Source organism: Gadus morhua, chromosome 20 (assembly GCF_902167405.1).
Source record: "Gadus morhua chromosome 20, gadMor3.0, whole genome shotgun sequence".
Classification (NCBI taxonomy): domain Eukaryota; kingdom Metazoa; phylum Chordata; class Actinopteri; order Gadiformes; family Gadidae; genus Gadus; species Gadus morhua.
Genome location: NC_044067.1, coordinates 21,504,601 through 21,523,828, shown reverse-complemented (window position 1 = coordinate 21,523,828; position 19,228 = coordinate 21,504,601). Strand labels below are relative to the sequence as shown.

The window sequence follows — 19,228 nt, the reverse complement described above, 5'->3', positions numbered from 1 at the left end:
TGAGGATGAATGCTGAGGAGATGGAGGGGTCAATTCATGACGTACCAAACGGATGTTCTGCCAGAGAGCATCACCAGCTGTGACAGACCAGACACACAGTGGCATCTGATGAGTCAGCTGAAGGATGGGAATGGCCATCTCAAGTATCCTTTGCTGTGCAGGGTGATGCTGGCTATCCTCTGCATCTTTCATTCCAACGCAGACTGTGAACGCATCTTCAGTCTTGTCACAAAAAATAAAACCAAGTTCAGACCCTGTATGCAAATGGAGACCCTGAGTAACCTCATTACCCACAAACAGTTCATGGTGGCAAAGGGGTCAGTCTGCTACAAGCAGACGTACTCCAAGAAAACTCTTGCCAAGGCAAAGTCAGCAACCTATGACCAGCTAAAGTGAGAGGTCGGGGTTGATCAGATGGTCATGTCACAGCTAAAGGTTCCCTTGAGTGTAACTCTGTTCTAAATAAGGCTGTGCACATGTGTTGCAGGTTTGTCAGGTGTTAATGTTTAATCCACCTGCTTAGTCAATACTGTATTTGGTCAGTACTGTATGTTAATTTATGTGTTTGGGTAATAAAAAACTTTTTTGTGTACGTCTGTGTATAATTGTGTGCAACACTACAGGGAAAAGACGAAAGTATACACTCAAAATACTGCAGTTCTTTGCAGATAAACATGTCCTTATAGTCCTTACCTAGATTGCATCTGAGAACACGTAAAATCTCCGGCCTAAAATTTTTCGCGTCGCTACGCTCGGCTTGCTACTATTTTCTGAAACACAATGTTGGCAGCTCTGGGTACTGATCGCGTCGTGTCTTTCCAGTGTCAAATAGTTCACGAATAAAATCACCATAAGGTTCAAGTGCGGCCATAACTAAGGCTAAATATAATTAGACTATTGCTGGTTTTGGTGGTTGGCTCTTTTTTCTTCGCTGCGTTCTGCCTTCTGGTGTAGCCTATAACTATAAATGTATCTATTTTTGTAGGCCCTATTTGTTTTTCTGTTTCGGGTTTTAAAAACCAACACACAAACACAAAATCAAATGCCGTTTATTTGTTTTTCCTTTTGACATTTTTCAGTTTCAAATCCAAATCAGAAAAACCAAAAAACAATCCTGTTAATTGTTTTTTCTGATTTTGTTATAAATCTGAATATTCAAAGAACGAACCATACATGGATTCTCCTACCTCATCACTTTACTGACACACACAATGTGTGGCAGTAAAGTGACAGGATCATTCCATAGACAAAAATCTTTCCATCTAACTAATTTAATTTAGGAGGATAGTCATTGCACAGATGTAAGTTAACAAAGTATTCTCATTATAGCCTAGTTATATCCTAGTTTTGCATATTTATACATTGCATCCTATTTTCATATTTCATGTGGCATCTGTATTTTTATGTAGGCTACAGCATCTGTATTTTAAATGTAGCTTATATCTTCTTTTTACATTTTACCTTTTGCTGAAGTGGGCGCTGTATTAGCCTACTGTATAGGCTGTCTGTATTTGTATAAGAGTTATTTGTATTGTGTAACCTGCTGGATTATGAAAGTTAGTTTGGGGTAAATAAAGTGTCTGTCTGTCTGTCTGTCTGTCTGGGGGAAAATGCCGTGAAAAATGTATGCACGGTGCGTTCAGGATTAGGACTGATATTATGTCGGCATAGGCCTAATCAATCGGGTTTTAATATTTGAAGCATTCATATCAGTCTATTCTTTTCGTAGGCTACTCTGCTGTTGGCCTTGATGGGGAGATATTTCTTTGCTTCCATGCACAAATAGTTGAATCCAACAACATTCCTGCGTCTCCAGAGCCCATTTAAGCACCGTGTCAGACTCAGTAGACAGTTACAAGCCTCTGAACGTTGTTAGAGCATGGCTCCCCAGTTCATCAGTGTCTCTCTCTATGGCTCCCTCTCACTCCTTTCCACTGTGTATTTATATCGATTGAACAAGAGAGGATGTTACGATAACTCCGCGAAAATAAAGGCTCCATTGCTGTAATAATTTAAATATAATTAACTTATAAAGCGTGTAACAAGACACCTAGATGATCTGGCTGGCTGACTAAAAAGGCACTGAATTTGGAACTTATAACAGAGGAGGTCTTAGCCTGGTTCTACCAGACTCTCGTACTTCACTTCATTTCATTTCATTTGTACAGAGAGTCTGGACCTAATCAATTGACAAACGTTAACTCACTTGAAGGCGGGTGTCTGTTGAAGTTTAAAATGATTGGATCTGCCCAGTGCCACTCTGGATCTGCCATAACCAATCGCTAACGTTTGGTTGTGACGTATGTCATGCGCCGGGAGTCACGCGCAGGTTGTACACAAACCAAACACCTTGCGCGTCTGCACGAAAATGTCCGTCAACGACAGCTGCAGGTTTTGTTCGTCGAATTTAATTTATCAGGGAAAAATTGCACATTGTAAATCAACTACCGACCTACAACAACAACTCAAACTGGCGTACGACTTTATCGTCATTGTTCTCAGACACGCCCTCTGTTCGCTGATTGGCGGCCGCTGTGGCGGCACCAGAAAACCAAATTACATACAGCAGGTCCAGACCTAGTACTGAAGGGAAATTCAAATTGAGCGGAAGTACTTAGGCGGGCGGAGCCAGGCTAAGGAGGTCTGGCTTGCGGACTAAAAAGCATTGCAATCATAAAAGCGTGACCATCTGACAAAAGGACAAATCTGACAATAAATGGATTCGATCCGACAACCTCTTCCCTACATAGCAAGCGTCTCTATCGATTGGACCACGGTTATCACAACTTTGAAACTGCATTTACTAATATATATATCTATATGAATATGACGCTACAACTAACGCCAAATGAGAGGAGATCTGTGTTGAACTGATTTGGTCTGCTTGTCTTGTTCAGCGATTGGGCGCAAACACATTGGCTGAGAGAAAAGAAGGGCGGAGATTATTAGCATACTAGAGAAACGCCGTATTTTACGGCGTTGTAATGTCCACAAAAGCGCCGTATTTTACGCGCGGTTTGATGTTCAAACCTGCGCTTTTTACGCACGCTCTTGAAAGGCTCAATTGCGGCGTAAAAAGCGGCGCTTTTTTGCGCATGACAGCGTATTTTACGGCGTTTTTCTACATTTTACGGCGTTTTTTACGGCGTAATGAAGGTGATACGCATCTAAATGAGGCAGTTTTCTGGCGGGGATGGCTTGCCATAGGCCGAAGCGTCGCGTCGCGTAGCCTTTTGGACGCGTATGCGTAGCGCTGCGTCAACTATGTAACGGCCCTTAGGGTGAGGGAGAGAGATTGGGTTAGGGCGAGGGACAGAGAGTGGGATAGGGCAAAGGAGAAAGAGAGAGAGGGAGAGAGAGGCAAGTTCTGATTAAACGTATATTTAACCGGGCTGGTCTCATTGAGATCGAACATCTCTTATACAGAAGAACTGGCCAAGACAGCAGCGTGCACGTTTCAATAGAGTCACTACATGGAACAGAAACTGGAAGAGAGTTCAATATTTTCATTCAGATTCCACATAAAATGGCACAATTGAATGCAAGGTAGCTGTGATAAGAAGTCGGGTTTAAAACATTTACAAACAACAGCTTTATTCTCCTCCTTTTCTTTAATTCTTACTTCAAAGAACAGTCATTTACTGTTAGGAGTTGCTGTCATTGAAAAAGGATCTGGTGTTTGTTCATGAGTTGATCCTTGTTGACCACACTGCATGTTCTTCCACACCACCCGGGTCATCGTTTCTAAAACACGACGTGAACTCGCAGGGGAACCTGCTTATCGATCATCAGATCAGCAGTTTAGTTCCTATGGTTATTCCTGTCTGTCTGTCCAGACCTAGATGAGACCCAGTTTAGTTCCTATGGTTATTCCTGTCTGCCTGTCCGTCCAGCCCTAGTACTAGTAGAGAGCCAGTTTAGTCCCTGTGGTTATTTCTGTCCGTCTGTCCAGCCCTAGGAGAGACCCAATTTAGTCCTTGTGGTTATTTCTGTCTGTCTGTCCGTCCAGCCCTAGCACTAGTAGAGACCCAGTTAAGTCCCTGTGGTTATTTCTGTCCGTGTGTCCAGTCCTAGGAGAGACCCAGTTTGTTCCCTATGGCTATTTCTGTATGTCTGTCCAGCCTTAGTAGAGACCCAGTTTAGTCCCTTTGGTTATTTCTGTCCGTCTGTCCAGCCCTAGAAGAGACACAGTTTAGTTCCTGTGGTTATTTCTGTCTGCCTGTCCAGCCCTAGGAGCCGAAGCGCCCGTCTGTCTCTGCGGTCATGTGACACATTGCTGCATGATCAAAGCAAGTCTTTCTCCATCCACTTCTATTACAGCAATCACAGGTCTCTTCGCAATTACATTGTTGATAGGGGCACCCTTTTGGTCACAGACAACATCATGCAGGCTGGTAAACACACACACAACCCATGCTCACACACACACATGCACACAACTGATGTTGTCTTTCCTAGGGCTTAGCACGCCTGGCTAAATGATAGTCTGACCACAACTGCAAACTGATGGTCCGCCTTGGCCTGAGGCCTCAGCCTCCCTGGTCCGCCTGGCTCCTCCCAGTCACACCTACATGCTCACCTCTCCATGCAGAGGGATGGGGGTCAGAGATATTTTATTACGCCTAAACATGTATACGGTTCCTTTTTAACTAGAGCCCTCAAAGGATGGGATCCCTATTTTTTGGCTGCATTTTATGGCATGCGTGGGAACCTTTTCAACAGCATTCCTCTTTTATGTTGTCAGTTGAGTAGGACCTATTATAAACAATGACAATTATTAAAGAAAATTGTGTCAACAGGACAACCGCAAAGGTGGACCATGTTTGAGATCTTGTGAGAAACAGTGAGGGATGTTTACAACATACCATCATTTCTTCTTGGATGTGAAACATTGGTCATAAACAATAACACCCAAAACCAAGGCTTAGGGGCTGGACGGCCTCTATTGTCTGGAGACTGCTGTGTTAACATTCTGGGAGTACTGGGAACTATCGCCGCCTTTAATGTCCTCACGGCACCAGTGGCAAGAGAGCTGGTGGTAGAGGACGCAGTGTGTGTGTGTGTGTGTGTGTGTGTGTGTGTGTGTGTGTGTGTGTGTGTGTGTGTGTGTGTGTGTGTGTGTGTGTGTGTGTTTCATGAGCGAACAAGTGACAAAGAAAGAGAGATAGACAGAGGGAGACAGAACGAGAGAGAGAGAGAGAGAGAGAGAGAGAGAGAGAGAGAGAGAGAGAGAGAGAGAGAGAGAGAGAGAGAGAGAGAGAGAGATGAAGAAAAACTGAGGATAAGAGAGATAAAATAATACAAATAATATCGATCACTTTTAGTGATCTATGAAGTACTCAAATAAACTTTACATGATATAAAAAGACAGCAAACAGCTGAAATAACAACAACAAAATATCAATAACAGGTAACATTAAAGGTAAAATTGGACCTAAAAGTTAGAGCGAGCGCGCGAGAGAGAGCAGTCCCCTTACAAGGCGCTGTGGAGCCCATCCTCAGTGAGAGAGGTTTAATGTCTGTGTGCTGGAAGGTGGTGAGCAGCATGCTAGTCAGAGCTCTGGCGGAGCTGCCAGCAATGCTGCGTATCGCATGATTCAGTGAATGGGATTCATTAGGGCTGGTCACACACACTCACACACACACACACACACACACACACACACACACACACACACACACACACACACGGGGGAGTGGGTGGCGTGCGACGGGACCTCCACTCACCAAGCCACCATGATATCAATACCAGCTGTGCACCCCGAAAACACTCAAGTGACTGCTGCACTCACGTGTGTGTGTGTGTGTGTGTGTGTGTGTGTGTGTGTGTGTGTGTGTGTGTGTGTGTGTGTGTGTGTGTGTGTGTGTGTGTGTGTGTGTGTGTGTGTGTGTGTGTGTGTGTGTGTGGTGTTGGTGTTTGTGTGTGTGGGTGTCTTTGTGTGTGTGCGCGTGCATGTCAAAACATGAACTTGTTTGAGGGTTTGGAGCGTTGGTCATAGCGGTAATGGAAATTAATCTGGGTTCTTGGGATATTGATGAGCTGTTAACTTTGTGGTTGCCTATGTAGCTTTTGTTACTATAACGGTGCATTTGTGTGTTTATGTGTTGTCAACTTATTGTTATGTTGAGTTGAGTACTATCGTCAGCACGGTGTTTGAGAATAGAGCAGACCAGGATTGTGTAGATCATGACAGTGAAGCATTACCAAGTCTCTGGCAGCATAAAGGAGAACAGTACTGAAGCCATTTCAGCTAAATATTATAAGTCAGGTTTTTATTTTCGCTTTGCACAGATGGAGTATTTTGCTTTTGATTATCTCTGAACAAGCTGCATCAAACCCCGAAAATCTCAGGAGAGACCACAGGTCTCACCATCGCTTAAGTGGTGAGGAAAAGATCAATCAAAAGCAAAACAAAACAAAAGCACATCTAAAACGAAACAGTTCTGGGACACAAATAACTATTGGTTAGAAGATAAAAAAATAATCATATTGAAAACGGTATGAATTGATGTGCTGCATTTGCCATTCTGCCTGGGAGATGTGAATTCCAAGCTTTCCCCCAGTGGGTGTCTGGGCCTGTCCTGCTCTGCCTTCAGCGCCAGAAGGGCTACTGTGGGTACTAACACATTTATTTAATACTTAATCTTTCAGGCAACAATGTGTGAAGTGTCAAACGTTACCAGCCCTGGGTATATCAGGGCTGTCATGTATATTGAGTTTCTCTCTTTACATGTTGTTGTGAATAGGCTTCAATTTAAAACGTGTTAAATGTCAAAGCTTATAACGTACAAGAGAGGCCTATATCCTTTACTTAACTAGGACCCCTTTTTTTGTTTCCATGAATGGTTTTAGACACAATCTTGAAGAATCTAATCGGATCAAATTATATTATTTTACTTAAAATGCTAAAATGTTTCATATAATTTAACTGAGAGGTACAGACAACACCCTGAAACACTGGTTGAGAAGCTCTGCACCAAAGGGCCTTCTCCCTAGTACTGTGAGTGGGGGAAAGGTGTAAATAATGCTGATGGATGAAGCACACACTCACTCACACACACACACACACACACACACACACACACACACACACACACACGCAAACGCATGAATGCACCCTTAGGCCCGCACCAACATGCACAAAACACACCACATACCTGCACGCACAAACATGCACGTACACACGCAATCCCACGCATACACTCACACACACACCCAGCCACACACACACACACACACACACACACACACACACACACACACACACACACACACACACACACACACACACACACACAGTCTAACCCATGCAAGGTTGCTAGACATGGAAGGTTGTGCAATGTGTGATCAACTGGAGCTGGATGTGGTGAGACATAACAAAGAGTGACAGTATAATAATTATTAGAATACATGAAACAAAACCTGTCTCTTCTACAAAACGATATCCCCTCTGTTGTATAAAGGACCATAACAATGAAAGAATTGGAAGTAAATATTGAATAATGCATGCATTCAAACCTTTCCATACACCACTATGATCATCCCATTGATCATAAAACATAAACCAACTTTCAACAAGAAGCCTTTCTGATACTGTCACCCATACTGAAGTGTTGCTACTCATGTTACCTCAAAAACATTTACCAGTACACCAACGTAGCAACACAATTTGGTCTCACTAATCACACTTTAGATCGATCCATCTTACTTATGATGGCCAGTTCAAATCTGTCTGAACGGGTGTTTTACTTCTTTTCGATTCAGATTTCCTTTGACCCATCATGTTGCTCGTGGCGGATATCTGTAAGTAGATGATTGCAGAACACAAACTCGAACTCGAAGGAAACTGTGAACAAGTATCTGTAAAGGTTTCAAATAACACCCTGTAGACTGGCCACTGTAAAAATACACTCAAATCCATCTGAAAGCTTCATCTTGCGTGAGCTGTATTCAATATCTCAGTAGGGAAACAGGAAACAAGGAAGCAACTCTGCCTTTTTCAGTTGGTCTCCGGCCCAGGCTCCGGGCCTTTTCCCCTTAGGAGCTCTGCTGTCACATAGTAGGACTGTCCCACATTAGGCCTGATCTGACGCGTTGTATTGGTAAACCAGGCATCCCATTCATCATCGGAATGATATTAACTTTCTCATGTAAACCACGCCAGTGATCAGTATCATTTGCGAATCTTGCTAAAATGTTTTCTCCTCCTTTGTTAAGCAAAAGTGACTAATCAATTCTGCAAACCCTGTGTGTGTGTGTGTGTGTGTGTGTGTGTGTGTGCGTGCGTGCGTGCGTGCGTGCGTGCGTGCGTGCGTGCGTGCGTGCGTGCTATGGAGCCAGTTTCCTGCCATAATTCAAACCTGAAAAAAAAAGTTTCAAAGGCTTGTAAGTCTGGGTTTGAAAACTCAACACCTTGTAAAAAAGGTTTTGCAACACTGAAAAAAGAGATTATAACCTGAAAAAAATTCAAACAAAAATTGAATCATCTGTAAACATGATTTTGTGTTCTATTTTATCTTCTTCATCATTTTCACCAACACATTTTCAAAGTTCAAACAATTTCACCAGCGCATTTGCAGAGTTTCAAATCTGGCACTGTTCTAACAGTGTATTTCATTGTTTCCCGGTTTTGAAACCTTGTAAATGGGATTCTGCAAACAGGTGTTCATACATTGAGAAATAAGTTTTGAAAGGTTGAATATTTAGTTTTAACAACTTGTAAAGGTGTACGTTTACGCCATTGCAACGTATTTTTTCAGAACTGACTTTTCAACACTGACTTTTCAGAGATTTGACCACACAGGCGCAAGCTTTGAGTCACGTGAATATTGGCAGTGTTCTGTCGCGCACTCGTTTTGAAACTCCTGACAGTCAAATCTGAAAAAAAAAAACGTTCCTGGGGGCGGGACCTTTTAGCTCTAAACCTATTGGTTGCTCTCGGCTGACGTTCATTCCAATCAGATGTGCCGTTCACCGGGCTGTGCGTGATTGACAGTGCTCTGCCGATGACAAGAATGTGATTGGAATGTACGTCAGCCGAGAGCAACCAATAGGTTTAAAGCTAAATGGTCCCGCCCCCAGGAACGTTTTTTTTTCTTCAGACTTGACTGTCAGGAGTTTCAAAACATCTGCGCGACAGAACACTGCCAATATTCACGTGACTCAAAGTTTGCGCCTGTGTGGTCAAATCTCGGAAAAATCAATGCTGAAAAGTCAGTTCTGAAAATATACGTTGCAATGGCGTAAACGTACACCTTTACATATTGTTAAAACTAATTATACAACCTTTCAAAACTTATTGCTCAATGTATGAACACATGTTTGCAGAATCCCATTTACAAGGTTTCAAAACCGGGAAACGATGAAATACACTGTGCCAGATTTGAAACTCTGGAAATGCGCTGGTGAAATAGTTTGAACTTTGAAAATGTGTTGGTGAAAATTATGAAGAAGATAAAATAGAACACAAAATCATGTTTACAGATGTTTGAATTTTTTTCAGGTTATAATCTCTTTTTTCAGTGTTGCAAAACCTTTTTTACAAGGTGTTGAGTTTTCAAACCCAGATTTATAAGCCTTTGAAACTTTTTTTTTCAGGTTTGAATTATGGCAGGAAACTGGCTCCATAGCGTGCGTGCGTGCGTGCGTGCGTGCGTGCGTGCGTGCGTGCGTGCGTGCGTGCGTGCGTGTGTGTGTGTGTAGTGCCTTCCTAAGAATTAACTACAAGAAACCAATTATGTTCCAGAGGGAACATAATGTTAGAAACGATGAAATGGGAATTCAGTTATTTCTGCTAAAGACGGTCCATTCCAACAATTATTAGCTATTCATTGCTTACTCAGTTATCCATGAATCAATCAAGACATCTCTAATGTGTTAGGAGGACTAGTTACGCTTGACAGACTATCACACTCACACATTGGAATATCATACAATGGTGAAAGATTTGTTTACAAGCAGGTTTACAATAACACTTTCCCCACTATGCCATGCGATTACAAAACATATTACAATGTCTTCATGTTGCCAGATTTCTATGAGCAGCTCAATGATGGTTGCAATACCTTTTCATTCTCTTACAGATTTTTTGGCACATAACAAGACAGGGTTTTTGAAGAGAACAGCGAATGATGGACGTTCTGGCGATGGCATACTCATCGCGGCTGATGTTTGACTAGTGATTGCCCACAGAACAAGCACTGATTCCCAAGATGTTATCTCCTCTACCCACACAGATCTCAAGTCTTTTTAGTTCATCCAGTTCAAGACAGACATTCTGAAACAGTGCCAGCCGGAACAGACATCTTAAAAAAAAAAGGTAAACTTCCCAGAACTGGATGTTTGGCCAATGTTGGGAAATAATAGCCTGGAGATATTTCTAAGAGGCGGGAATGTTACGGCGATCTAAGTTCCTGCTTTGAAGCCAACTATTGTGGACTTAAAGGGGTCATATTAGACTTCTTCGGCTTTTCCCTTTCCGTTAGTGTGTTACATAGCTTTTGTTTATTACGTATTAAGACTGCTAAGCTGCTCTGCCTGAAACAGCTAATTTAGAGTCAGCCATTACTTGCGTTGTTGATGTAACGAAAGGACCAAAGTAAAGGCTGACTGCAAACGAGTTAGCCCGGACTCAGTCCAAAGTCCCGCCCCACGGCGTGTTTCGTATACCCTCAAAGAAAGATAGTAAGACCGGCGGCCGCTGGAGTTCGGTTCGTGGAGCACGATGTCGAAAAGGCGCTGTTGTTACCCATACAAATCCCCTTTGTACGGGCTTCCAAAGGAATAAAAAAGAATCAGTGGTTAAAAAACCATTTGACCATTCCCTTCATTCAACGTAGGACTGCCTCCTAGATGGGCAACAGTTCACGGCTGGACAACCTGTATATTCAGGATCACAACCTAGATTGTGGATTTGTTCTGTTTAAAACAGTTCAGAGTTGGTGGTTGCAGCTGAGCTGTACAACCCGTGAAACCTAACTTTATAGTGTTCAAACGTTGTGGTTAATCAGCTGTAGGATGTGGCTAACATTTGTATGAGACTGGGGAACATAGGACCCTTTTTAAAAAAAAAGGGTCCTATGTTCCCCGATTTTTTGAAAAAGAGGGTTCTATGTTCCCCGGTCTGTTACTTTTTCCACCATTACTGCCAAATTCCGGCCGAGAAAACCACCATTGCATGTCTTTACCTTTTGTGGAAGAGGGAGAGACGTCGGAGAACCCAACTTAGTCTGTTCATACGCCGGTAAACAAACCCCGAGAAGCCCAATCCCTACGAGAGCTCCCCGCGCAACGGCCATCCGGAGGCGCACAGAGCTTTTGGCCGTGATATTATTATACAATTATATTATATTATATACTATTATATATAGAGCTCCAGGAGTCGCAAACGCCAACAATCACTTTCTCGTCCATGCTGCAGTTCACCCCGGACTGCACTGCACTGAGATGGCAGGTTGAACGCTGATCGGCTGTTACGTTACACATGTCACTCAGTGTCCACGCTGTTGAACGCTGATTGGCTGTCATAACGCGAATGTCGCGTCAAAGTTTAAATATTTTTAAAGATTGATAGGTTGCGGGGAACATAGGACCCTTTTCCCAGAAAATAGTCCTATGTTCCCCGGTATGCATTGCTACAGGGGAACATAGGACCCTTTTTGGGAAAACGGGGAACATAGGACCCGGGGAACATATGGATGACCCCCTAACATGCTAGCAGACCTTATTTTGTTCAAATGTTTTTGATAGTCAGCTGTAGGCCTTGGTTAACTTACTTAGTGTTCAAATAGATTTGCTAATAAGCATCAGGCCCACCTTTACCTCAAAATGTGTGGAAATATGGTGATGTTTTTCCGATCCCAATGTGGTGTTCAAGGGTGGAGTTGCATAACCAGTATAAAGAGACCGGAGGCCCCTTCTCTATGTGTGTGTGTCGTGTATAGTGGTTCCGAAGTCCATAGCTGGAGCTGTGTGTACTAGGCTATTGTTGCTCTGTGTAAGTGTGTTTTCACGCATGTGTGTGGTCAAGCTGTCTTACAAAAGGTTCTCCTTCAGTTCTTTAGAAACATAGATGGGTTATTTGAATTAAATATTTTTTACAGATTATGTGGACAAACTAAAGGGGGTCGTCATTGAAAAGGGGTATAAGGACTCAATTTTTTGAGGGGTTTAAAACTATCCCAATACCAAGGACCTGTCCTCCCAGTATGAGGTACTCTCAAAGGGGTCCGGGCTGTCAGCCCTGCAGTCAAGTAGGGGTTGAAAGCCAACGTACTGCCGGATCAAGAACCTCCTGGCGGGAGACGACATGACAACCCTAGTGGCTCAAGCCGACTGTTTATATACAAATTTGCAAAAAATATAGTTAGTTTGAAAATATTTATTTTATTATTTCTTTACAAATAAATTGAGTCCTGTGGTATCGTGAAACCTCAATGATTTTATTCAAGACAGTTGTATCATTCCATGCAATTCCAAATGACTCTTCTTATGTTCTACGTCAGCTCTATATATGCTTTTGATGTTCTGAAGGGCGTAGGGATTCAACTCAGGCTCTAGGCCTTGATGTGCAGGGTGTATTCCTCGTAGGGGGGACTGGAACCTGCTTCATTCGTACTCGAACATAGTAAGGAAAATACAAAAAATTCACCGAAATTATAAAATATACAAATTGGTCAGTCAACAAGCACATGTTGTTATCGTGATGTATTTCATCTGTAATATATGATAGCTACGCTATAACTACTTACCACTGTGAAACGTCCTTATCCACTCTTAGTTGAGAAGGTACTTGTGGTTGAAGTTATGATTCGGAATCGGACTCGGGCAAAATAAGTTACTGCTGAACCGAAGCCATTGATTGGTTTACAGATGCTCGGGACTCATGAGATGCCTGTTGGGCGTTTGCCCAATCGCAACAAAGTGGGCCAGCTAACCAATGAGGGCAGACCGGTCTTTTCAGGGGGGGGGGGGGGGGGGTTCTGATAACGGCTGAATGCGGTCCTGCGTCATTGAACAGTATTACAATATCAGGTATACTTTGCACATTAAAGTATGTCAACATATTCTAATAGTACCCCAAAAAGAAATGATTAACCACAAAATAAATGATCCCTTTATTAACATATTTTAAAAAGTTTTGGTTTTGAGACAAAGGTTAAACTTACAGTATACTACAGTATATATTTGTATAATTGCATGCACAAACCAGATAATTTACCTCAGAGGCTTCAAAACATAGAAGCACTATAGGGTTAAGTTATAGACGGGAAGGAATTCATGATGAGTTATAGCTAGCTAGTGGATCCACTTGCCTTTCATTCCTGTCTCCCATCTCATTCATTATTCTCATTTCCTTTAATCTCAAATACGGTGGGACTTGATTCGCCATCCCATTGCTGCTGGGTTGCTGGTATCGAGTGTTCATATGGAATGCCCCTAATGAAAGCTTGAAGTTGGGGTATATTTCTGCTTTAAAACTAGCCCCCTGGGTATAGGCTGAGCTCCATCTAATGTGGGTGGAGTGACCTCACCCCATCTCAGTATCAGAGCTTTCTGAGACCGCTTTCATGTATTAGAACAAATTGACGGCTATTCTTCAACACAATGGAGCACTCGACTCGCATCTGGATAAACATCGGGATGAAAGTTGCAATAAACATTGGGATAGACATCGGGAGAAATGTTTGCATTGCTGCCTGGAGCAGGTTCAGGCATACAATTTCTTCATTGTTCTTTTTAATTTTACGATCTATACTGAAAATAAACAGAAAATATGTAAGACCATTGGTTTGGTGCTACATTGAACCAGGGGGTCCTAGTTAAGCTCAATGTAAGATAAAAGAGCTAAAGGTAAAAAAACTGCATGCAAAAATCACAACGGACAGGGACTCAAAGGTTATTGTCCCCAACCCATTTTTTATGTACACCAGCTAGTTATTATAATGAGATATCATCTAAACACTTATACATCTCTGGTCTGTCGGCCAGACTGGGATGTCATGTGACCAATAAGTACTTAACTTCACTGCAAAGAATTACAGTGCTTGTCTGGAATGAGTTATGGAGATTGACTGCCAAGACCAAACCTCCTTCACTGGGCCCTGTCGGAAAGTGTCTTGACTTGTCTTGGGGAGCAGAACACACTGGATCTGCACCACTCTAGTGCTATTTCACTCATTACTGCGGTGTCTGGATCAGGAACATTCGGAATATTGAGACATTTATTTTAAATACATATTGTTGCTATTTCTTCTTATGACCAGTTGCTGCCGTGATTAGCTACAGGTTTATTTTATTAGCATTTTGCTGTTCTTCATCCTGAAAGGAGATGCAGGAAGGGACGTGTGCTATTGAACGTTTTTTTTAAAGAGTGGTCATTCATTGAAGCTACACCATGAAGTTAAAACCCAAATACCTGAGAACATCTGCTGTCCTGCAGGTGATGCCTGCTCCACCACCAGGAGCTGCTCTGTTGTTTGTTGACCAAACTAAACCCTGTCAGGGCGGCCCTCTAGGGCCCCCCCGTCGACCCCCGGGCACACACACAGCGCTCTGTGAACTCACATCGCGCAACACAACTCACTCACGACAGCCCAGCTCATTGGAACCGGCATGCCACTCTGTAGTCGCTTTATTACTAACTTCAAAGCGCTGGAGGAAGATGTTAAAGAGATCCAAGGAGAGATGTTGGGGGAGAGGAAGAACCAAAAAAATGAGAGGCAATTTTAGATTATCATGTTGAGCACACACACACACACACACACACACACACACACACACACACACACACACACACACACACCCACACACACACACACACACACACACACACACACACACACACACACACACACACACACACACACACACAGATACACACACTGAGTGATGCTGGGAAGAGAGAGCCAGTCAAGTGTGAAGATGTCTGATGTGGAAACACAACAGCTGCCCTTGTGTGTTGGAGCGCCATCACAGAGGGGGATCCCACCGCATGTTGACGCTCGGCCCGCCCAGTGTGGTCGCCGGGTCACGGGTTCAGACGTCCTTAAGTCAAGATGTCGGCAGAGGAAGGGAGATGACCATCATGTTCTAGAGCACGGTGGAGGAATGGTGGGAACCGCCACGAACATTCAAAAGAAAGTCTCTTTAGGAGGGGAAGAGGAGCCACACACAGAGAACATGTTCTCCCAGAGCGCCACCCTCACCAGAGCACCACCTCCTCCTCTAGAGAACCCCCCTCCTCCTCTAGAGCACCACCCTCCTCCTCTAGAGAACCCCCCTCCTCCTCTAGAGCACCACCTCCTCCTCTAGAGAACCCCCCTCCTCCTCTAGAGCACCACCTCCTCCTCTAGAGAACCCCCCTCCTCCTCTAGAGCACCACCCTCCTCCTCAAGAGCACCACCCTCCTCCTCTAGAGCACCCCCCTCCTCCTCAAGAGCACCACCCTCCTCTAGAGCACCACCTCCTCCTCTAGAGCACCACCCCCTCCTCTAGAGCACCACCCTCCTCCTCTAGAGCACCACCCTCCTCTAGAGCACCACCCTCCTCCTCTAGAGCACCACCCTCCTCCTCTAGAGCACCACCCTCCTCCACCAGAGCACCACCCTCCTCCAGAGCACCACCCTCCTCCTCTAGAGCACCACCCTCCTCCTCTAGAGCACCACCCTCCTCTAGAGCACCACCCTCCTCCTCCAGAGCACCACCCTCCTCCTCTAGAGCACCACCCTCCACCAGAGCACCACCCTCCTCCTCTAGAGCACCACCCTCCACCAGAGCACTACCCACCTCCTTTAGAGCACCACCCTCCTCCTCCAGAGCACCACCCTCCACCAGAGCACCACCCTCCTCCACCAGAGCACCACCCTCCTCCTCCAGAGCACCACCCCCTCCTCCAGAGCACCACCCTCCACCAGAGCACCACCCTCCTCCTCCAGAGCACCACCCTCCTCCTCCAGAGCACCACCCTCCTCTAGAGCACCACCCTCCTCTAGAGCACCACCCTCCTCTAGAGCACCACCCTCCTCCTCCAGAGCACCACCCTCCACCAGAGCACCACCCTCCTCTAGAGCACCCCCCTCCTCCACCAGAGCACCACCCTCCTCTAGAGCACCACCCTCCTCCTCCAGAGCACCACCCTCCTCCAGAGCACCACCCTCCTCTAGAGCACCACCCTCCTCCTCCAGAGCACCACCCTCCTCCTCTAGAGCACCACCCTCCTCCTCCAGAGCACCACCCTCCTCCAGAGCACCACCCTCCTCTAGAGCACCACCCTCCTCCACCAGAGCACCACCCTCCTCCTCCAGAGCACTACCCTCCTCCTCCAGAGCACCACCCTCCTCTAGAGCACCACCCTCCTCCTCCAGAGCACTACCCTCCTCCTCCAGAGCACCACCCTCCTCCTCCAGAGCACCACCCTCCTCCTCCAGAGCACCACCCTCCTCTAGAGCACCACCAGAGACGGTCCGAGTGTCTCCTGGAGGCTTGGCCCCTTCAGCAGGGATTCAGTGTCTCTGCTCCACCAGGGCTGGAGGGGACGGAGGAGTCCATCTCATCAGGGTCCAGCAACTCATAGTACAAACCGACACTACATCATGTTGGTACTGCATATACTCAGTACTCAGTACTCAGTTCAAATCAATATCTGAACTGGTTCAGATATTGATATTAATTTTGAAGTTTCTCAAGAAAGAACGGGTCCATCCATCCAGGGAATTTGTTGCCATGAATGGTTTTATTCTGGTCCATTCTCCCCCCCCTGGAAAAGAGTCACTGTGATCTGCACCTTGTACTCAATCCACGTGAGGCTACTTAGTGCAGGTTTAATGCATTACCAAAGTTTCATATGTTTGAATAATTTGTTCATGTTTACATGTTTTCATAGTTTCCTTTATGCTAGTACTAACTGCAGGATTCACGGTAGGGTTCTATTCTAAGTCCTTGAATAAATAGGTAACTTTAATAATCTAAGATAAGACTTTCAGTGTAATCCAGTATTTGTAAGGACAGTGACTAGCCTCGACATGTTCTAATGATTGGAAATTGGATCTTAATTCCCGAGACTTGGCTATAACGAAATAACCTCAGAGTTGTTTTTTTCTCTACTCGATAATGTGGTTTGTTTCAACAAACAAATTCAAATTCCCAAACTTTACAGAGTAAATGTAAGGTTTAGCAGACAGGACTGTTTTTAACGGACAAAATGGTTTGAATAAATGAGTGCTGCCCATCTTGTCAACATTAGAAGATGCACTAGTGAGGCTTTCTGACCGCCGCTGGATTTAGAATCGACTTAATGTAAAATTAAGTAAAATTTGTTTCTGTATCCCAGAAATAAATAGTGAAATATTATATACATATTATGTAGAATACAACTCCAATAGTGATATATATATATACATATTATGCAGGATACAAATTCAATAGTGATATATTATCCAGGATATAACTCAAATAGTAATATGTTATGGATGATGCAACTCAAATAGTGATACATTATGTAGGATATAAGTAAAATAGTGATATAATATGTAGGATATAACTCAAATAGTGATATATTTTGTAGGACACAAGTCTAATGATTAGGCTCTGATTAGGATTTATCTCAAAAAGTGATATATTGTGTAGAACATGTAAGATATAACAAAAAAGTGATATATTATGTGTAGAATATATAGGATATGACTCAAAGTTCGAATGGGCTTTGCAATTGAAAGCTGCACTACATACTAAGGATCACTCAGACCGATGGGTTTGGATGATGCATATAAAGTGTTGATGTAAAGTTATGTTGTAAAGTGATGATGTAAAGTGTTGATTTAAAGTGTTGATGTAAAGTGTTGTTGTAAAGTGTTTATGTAAATTATTTATGTGAAATATTGATGTAAAGTACTTGTGTAAAGTATTTGTATTTGTATTTTCAAGATTAGTATTATTTTTATATTTACAATATAAAAATATTAAACACAGTCAGATGTGTTTAACATCTGACTGGCTGACGTATGGGAGAAGAGGCCCATCACTATGATCCTCTTCTTCCACCTTCTTCTCACTCACCTTGCTGCAGCACCTTCCCAAAGTACTTGTTGTGGCTGGTGCAGTTCCAGCGGCGGTAGCGGAACTGGAACTGGCACTCGCGGACCCCCAGCCGCGCGCCCCTGGCAACCTCACTCACGATCTCGGGCTGCGTCTGGCACAGCTCAGCCTGCTTGCCCGCCAGCCGCTTGGTCTTCCTGCAGATGCTGTTGGGGTCCATGACCAGCGGGCTGCCCACCGCCCTGGGGGAGGAGAGACATTCAATACAATCCAGGATTCATCCTTTTTATTAGGATCATTACAATGAATAATTTCAATATTTTGATTTAGATTAAATATAATTAATTTCATCCGATCTCTTTTATTACGGGGATTGCCATTTGGTTAGGAAATAACGAGCGGTTGAGCCTTGTGTTGCCAAGGCAGCGCTGCTTGACTACAGTGTACTGCAGTTCTGTGGAGATCTTCATGTGGTGTTGAAACACCAGGTTGTACTGAAGCCAAGAACCACCAGTCCAGGCGTGAGGCGGGGCTGAGCTCCAGACACAGGGCAGACCTCCCACTGGGGCTGCTATGGTCCAGGCCTACTGGCTGCTATCAGCCTACTGGCTGCTATCAGCCTACTGGCTGCTGTCAGCCTACTCGCTGCTATGGGCCAGGCCTACTGGCTGCTATGGGCCTACTGGCTGCTATGGGCCTACTGGCTGCTATGGGCCTACTGGCTGCTATGGGCCAGGCCTATCGGCTACTATGGGCCCGATGACTGCTATGGGCCTACTGACTCCTATGGGCCAGGCCTACTGGCTACTATGGGCCAGGCCTACTGACGGCTTAGGGCCTACTGACTGCTATGGGCCAGGCCTACTGACTGCTATGGGCCAGGCCTACTGGCTGCTATGGGCCTACTGACTGCTTAGGGCCTACTGACTGCTATGGGTCAGGCCTACTGGCTATGGGCCTACTGACTGCTATGGGTCAGGCCTACTGGCTTGGCTGCTATGGGCCTACTGACTGCTATGGGCTAGGCCTACTGACTGCCTCTTCCAGTCACAACTGTAATGCTTGTAGTAACAGAAGTGTATAGTGCCGTCCTGATAGCCAGGATAGAGTTGAGTGGCAGGTGGTGGGGAACCCCTGGATGGCTTTGGCGCTGTTTAACAAACAGACCCAATAGGACCGTTTCATAAGAGATAT

The 19,228-nt window shown here is 44.4% G+C and overlaps 1 protein-coding gene across 1 annotated transcript in view; it reads right to left on the bottom strand.

The window, feature by feature from the left end:
• The window catches only part of wnt6b (wingless-type MMTV integration site family, member 6b), a 42,098-nt gene that overhangs the window by 12,636 nt on the left and 10,234 nt on the right, over positions 1–19,228 (bottom strand). The window contains exon 2 of the mRNA XM_030344247.1: positions 18,056–18,276. Coding sequence (XP_030200107.1) covers positions 18,056–18,276 — 221 coding nt within the window. The remainder of the gene's footprint in view (positions 1–18,055; positions 18,277–19,228) is intronic.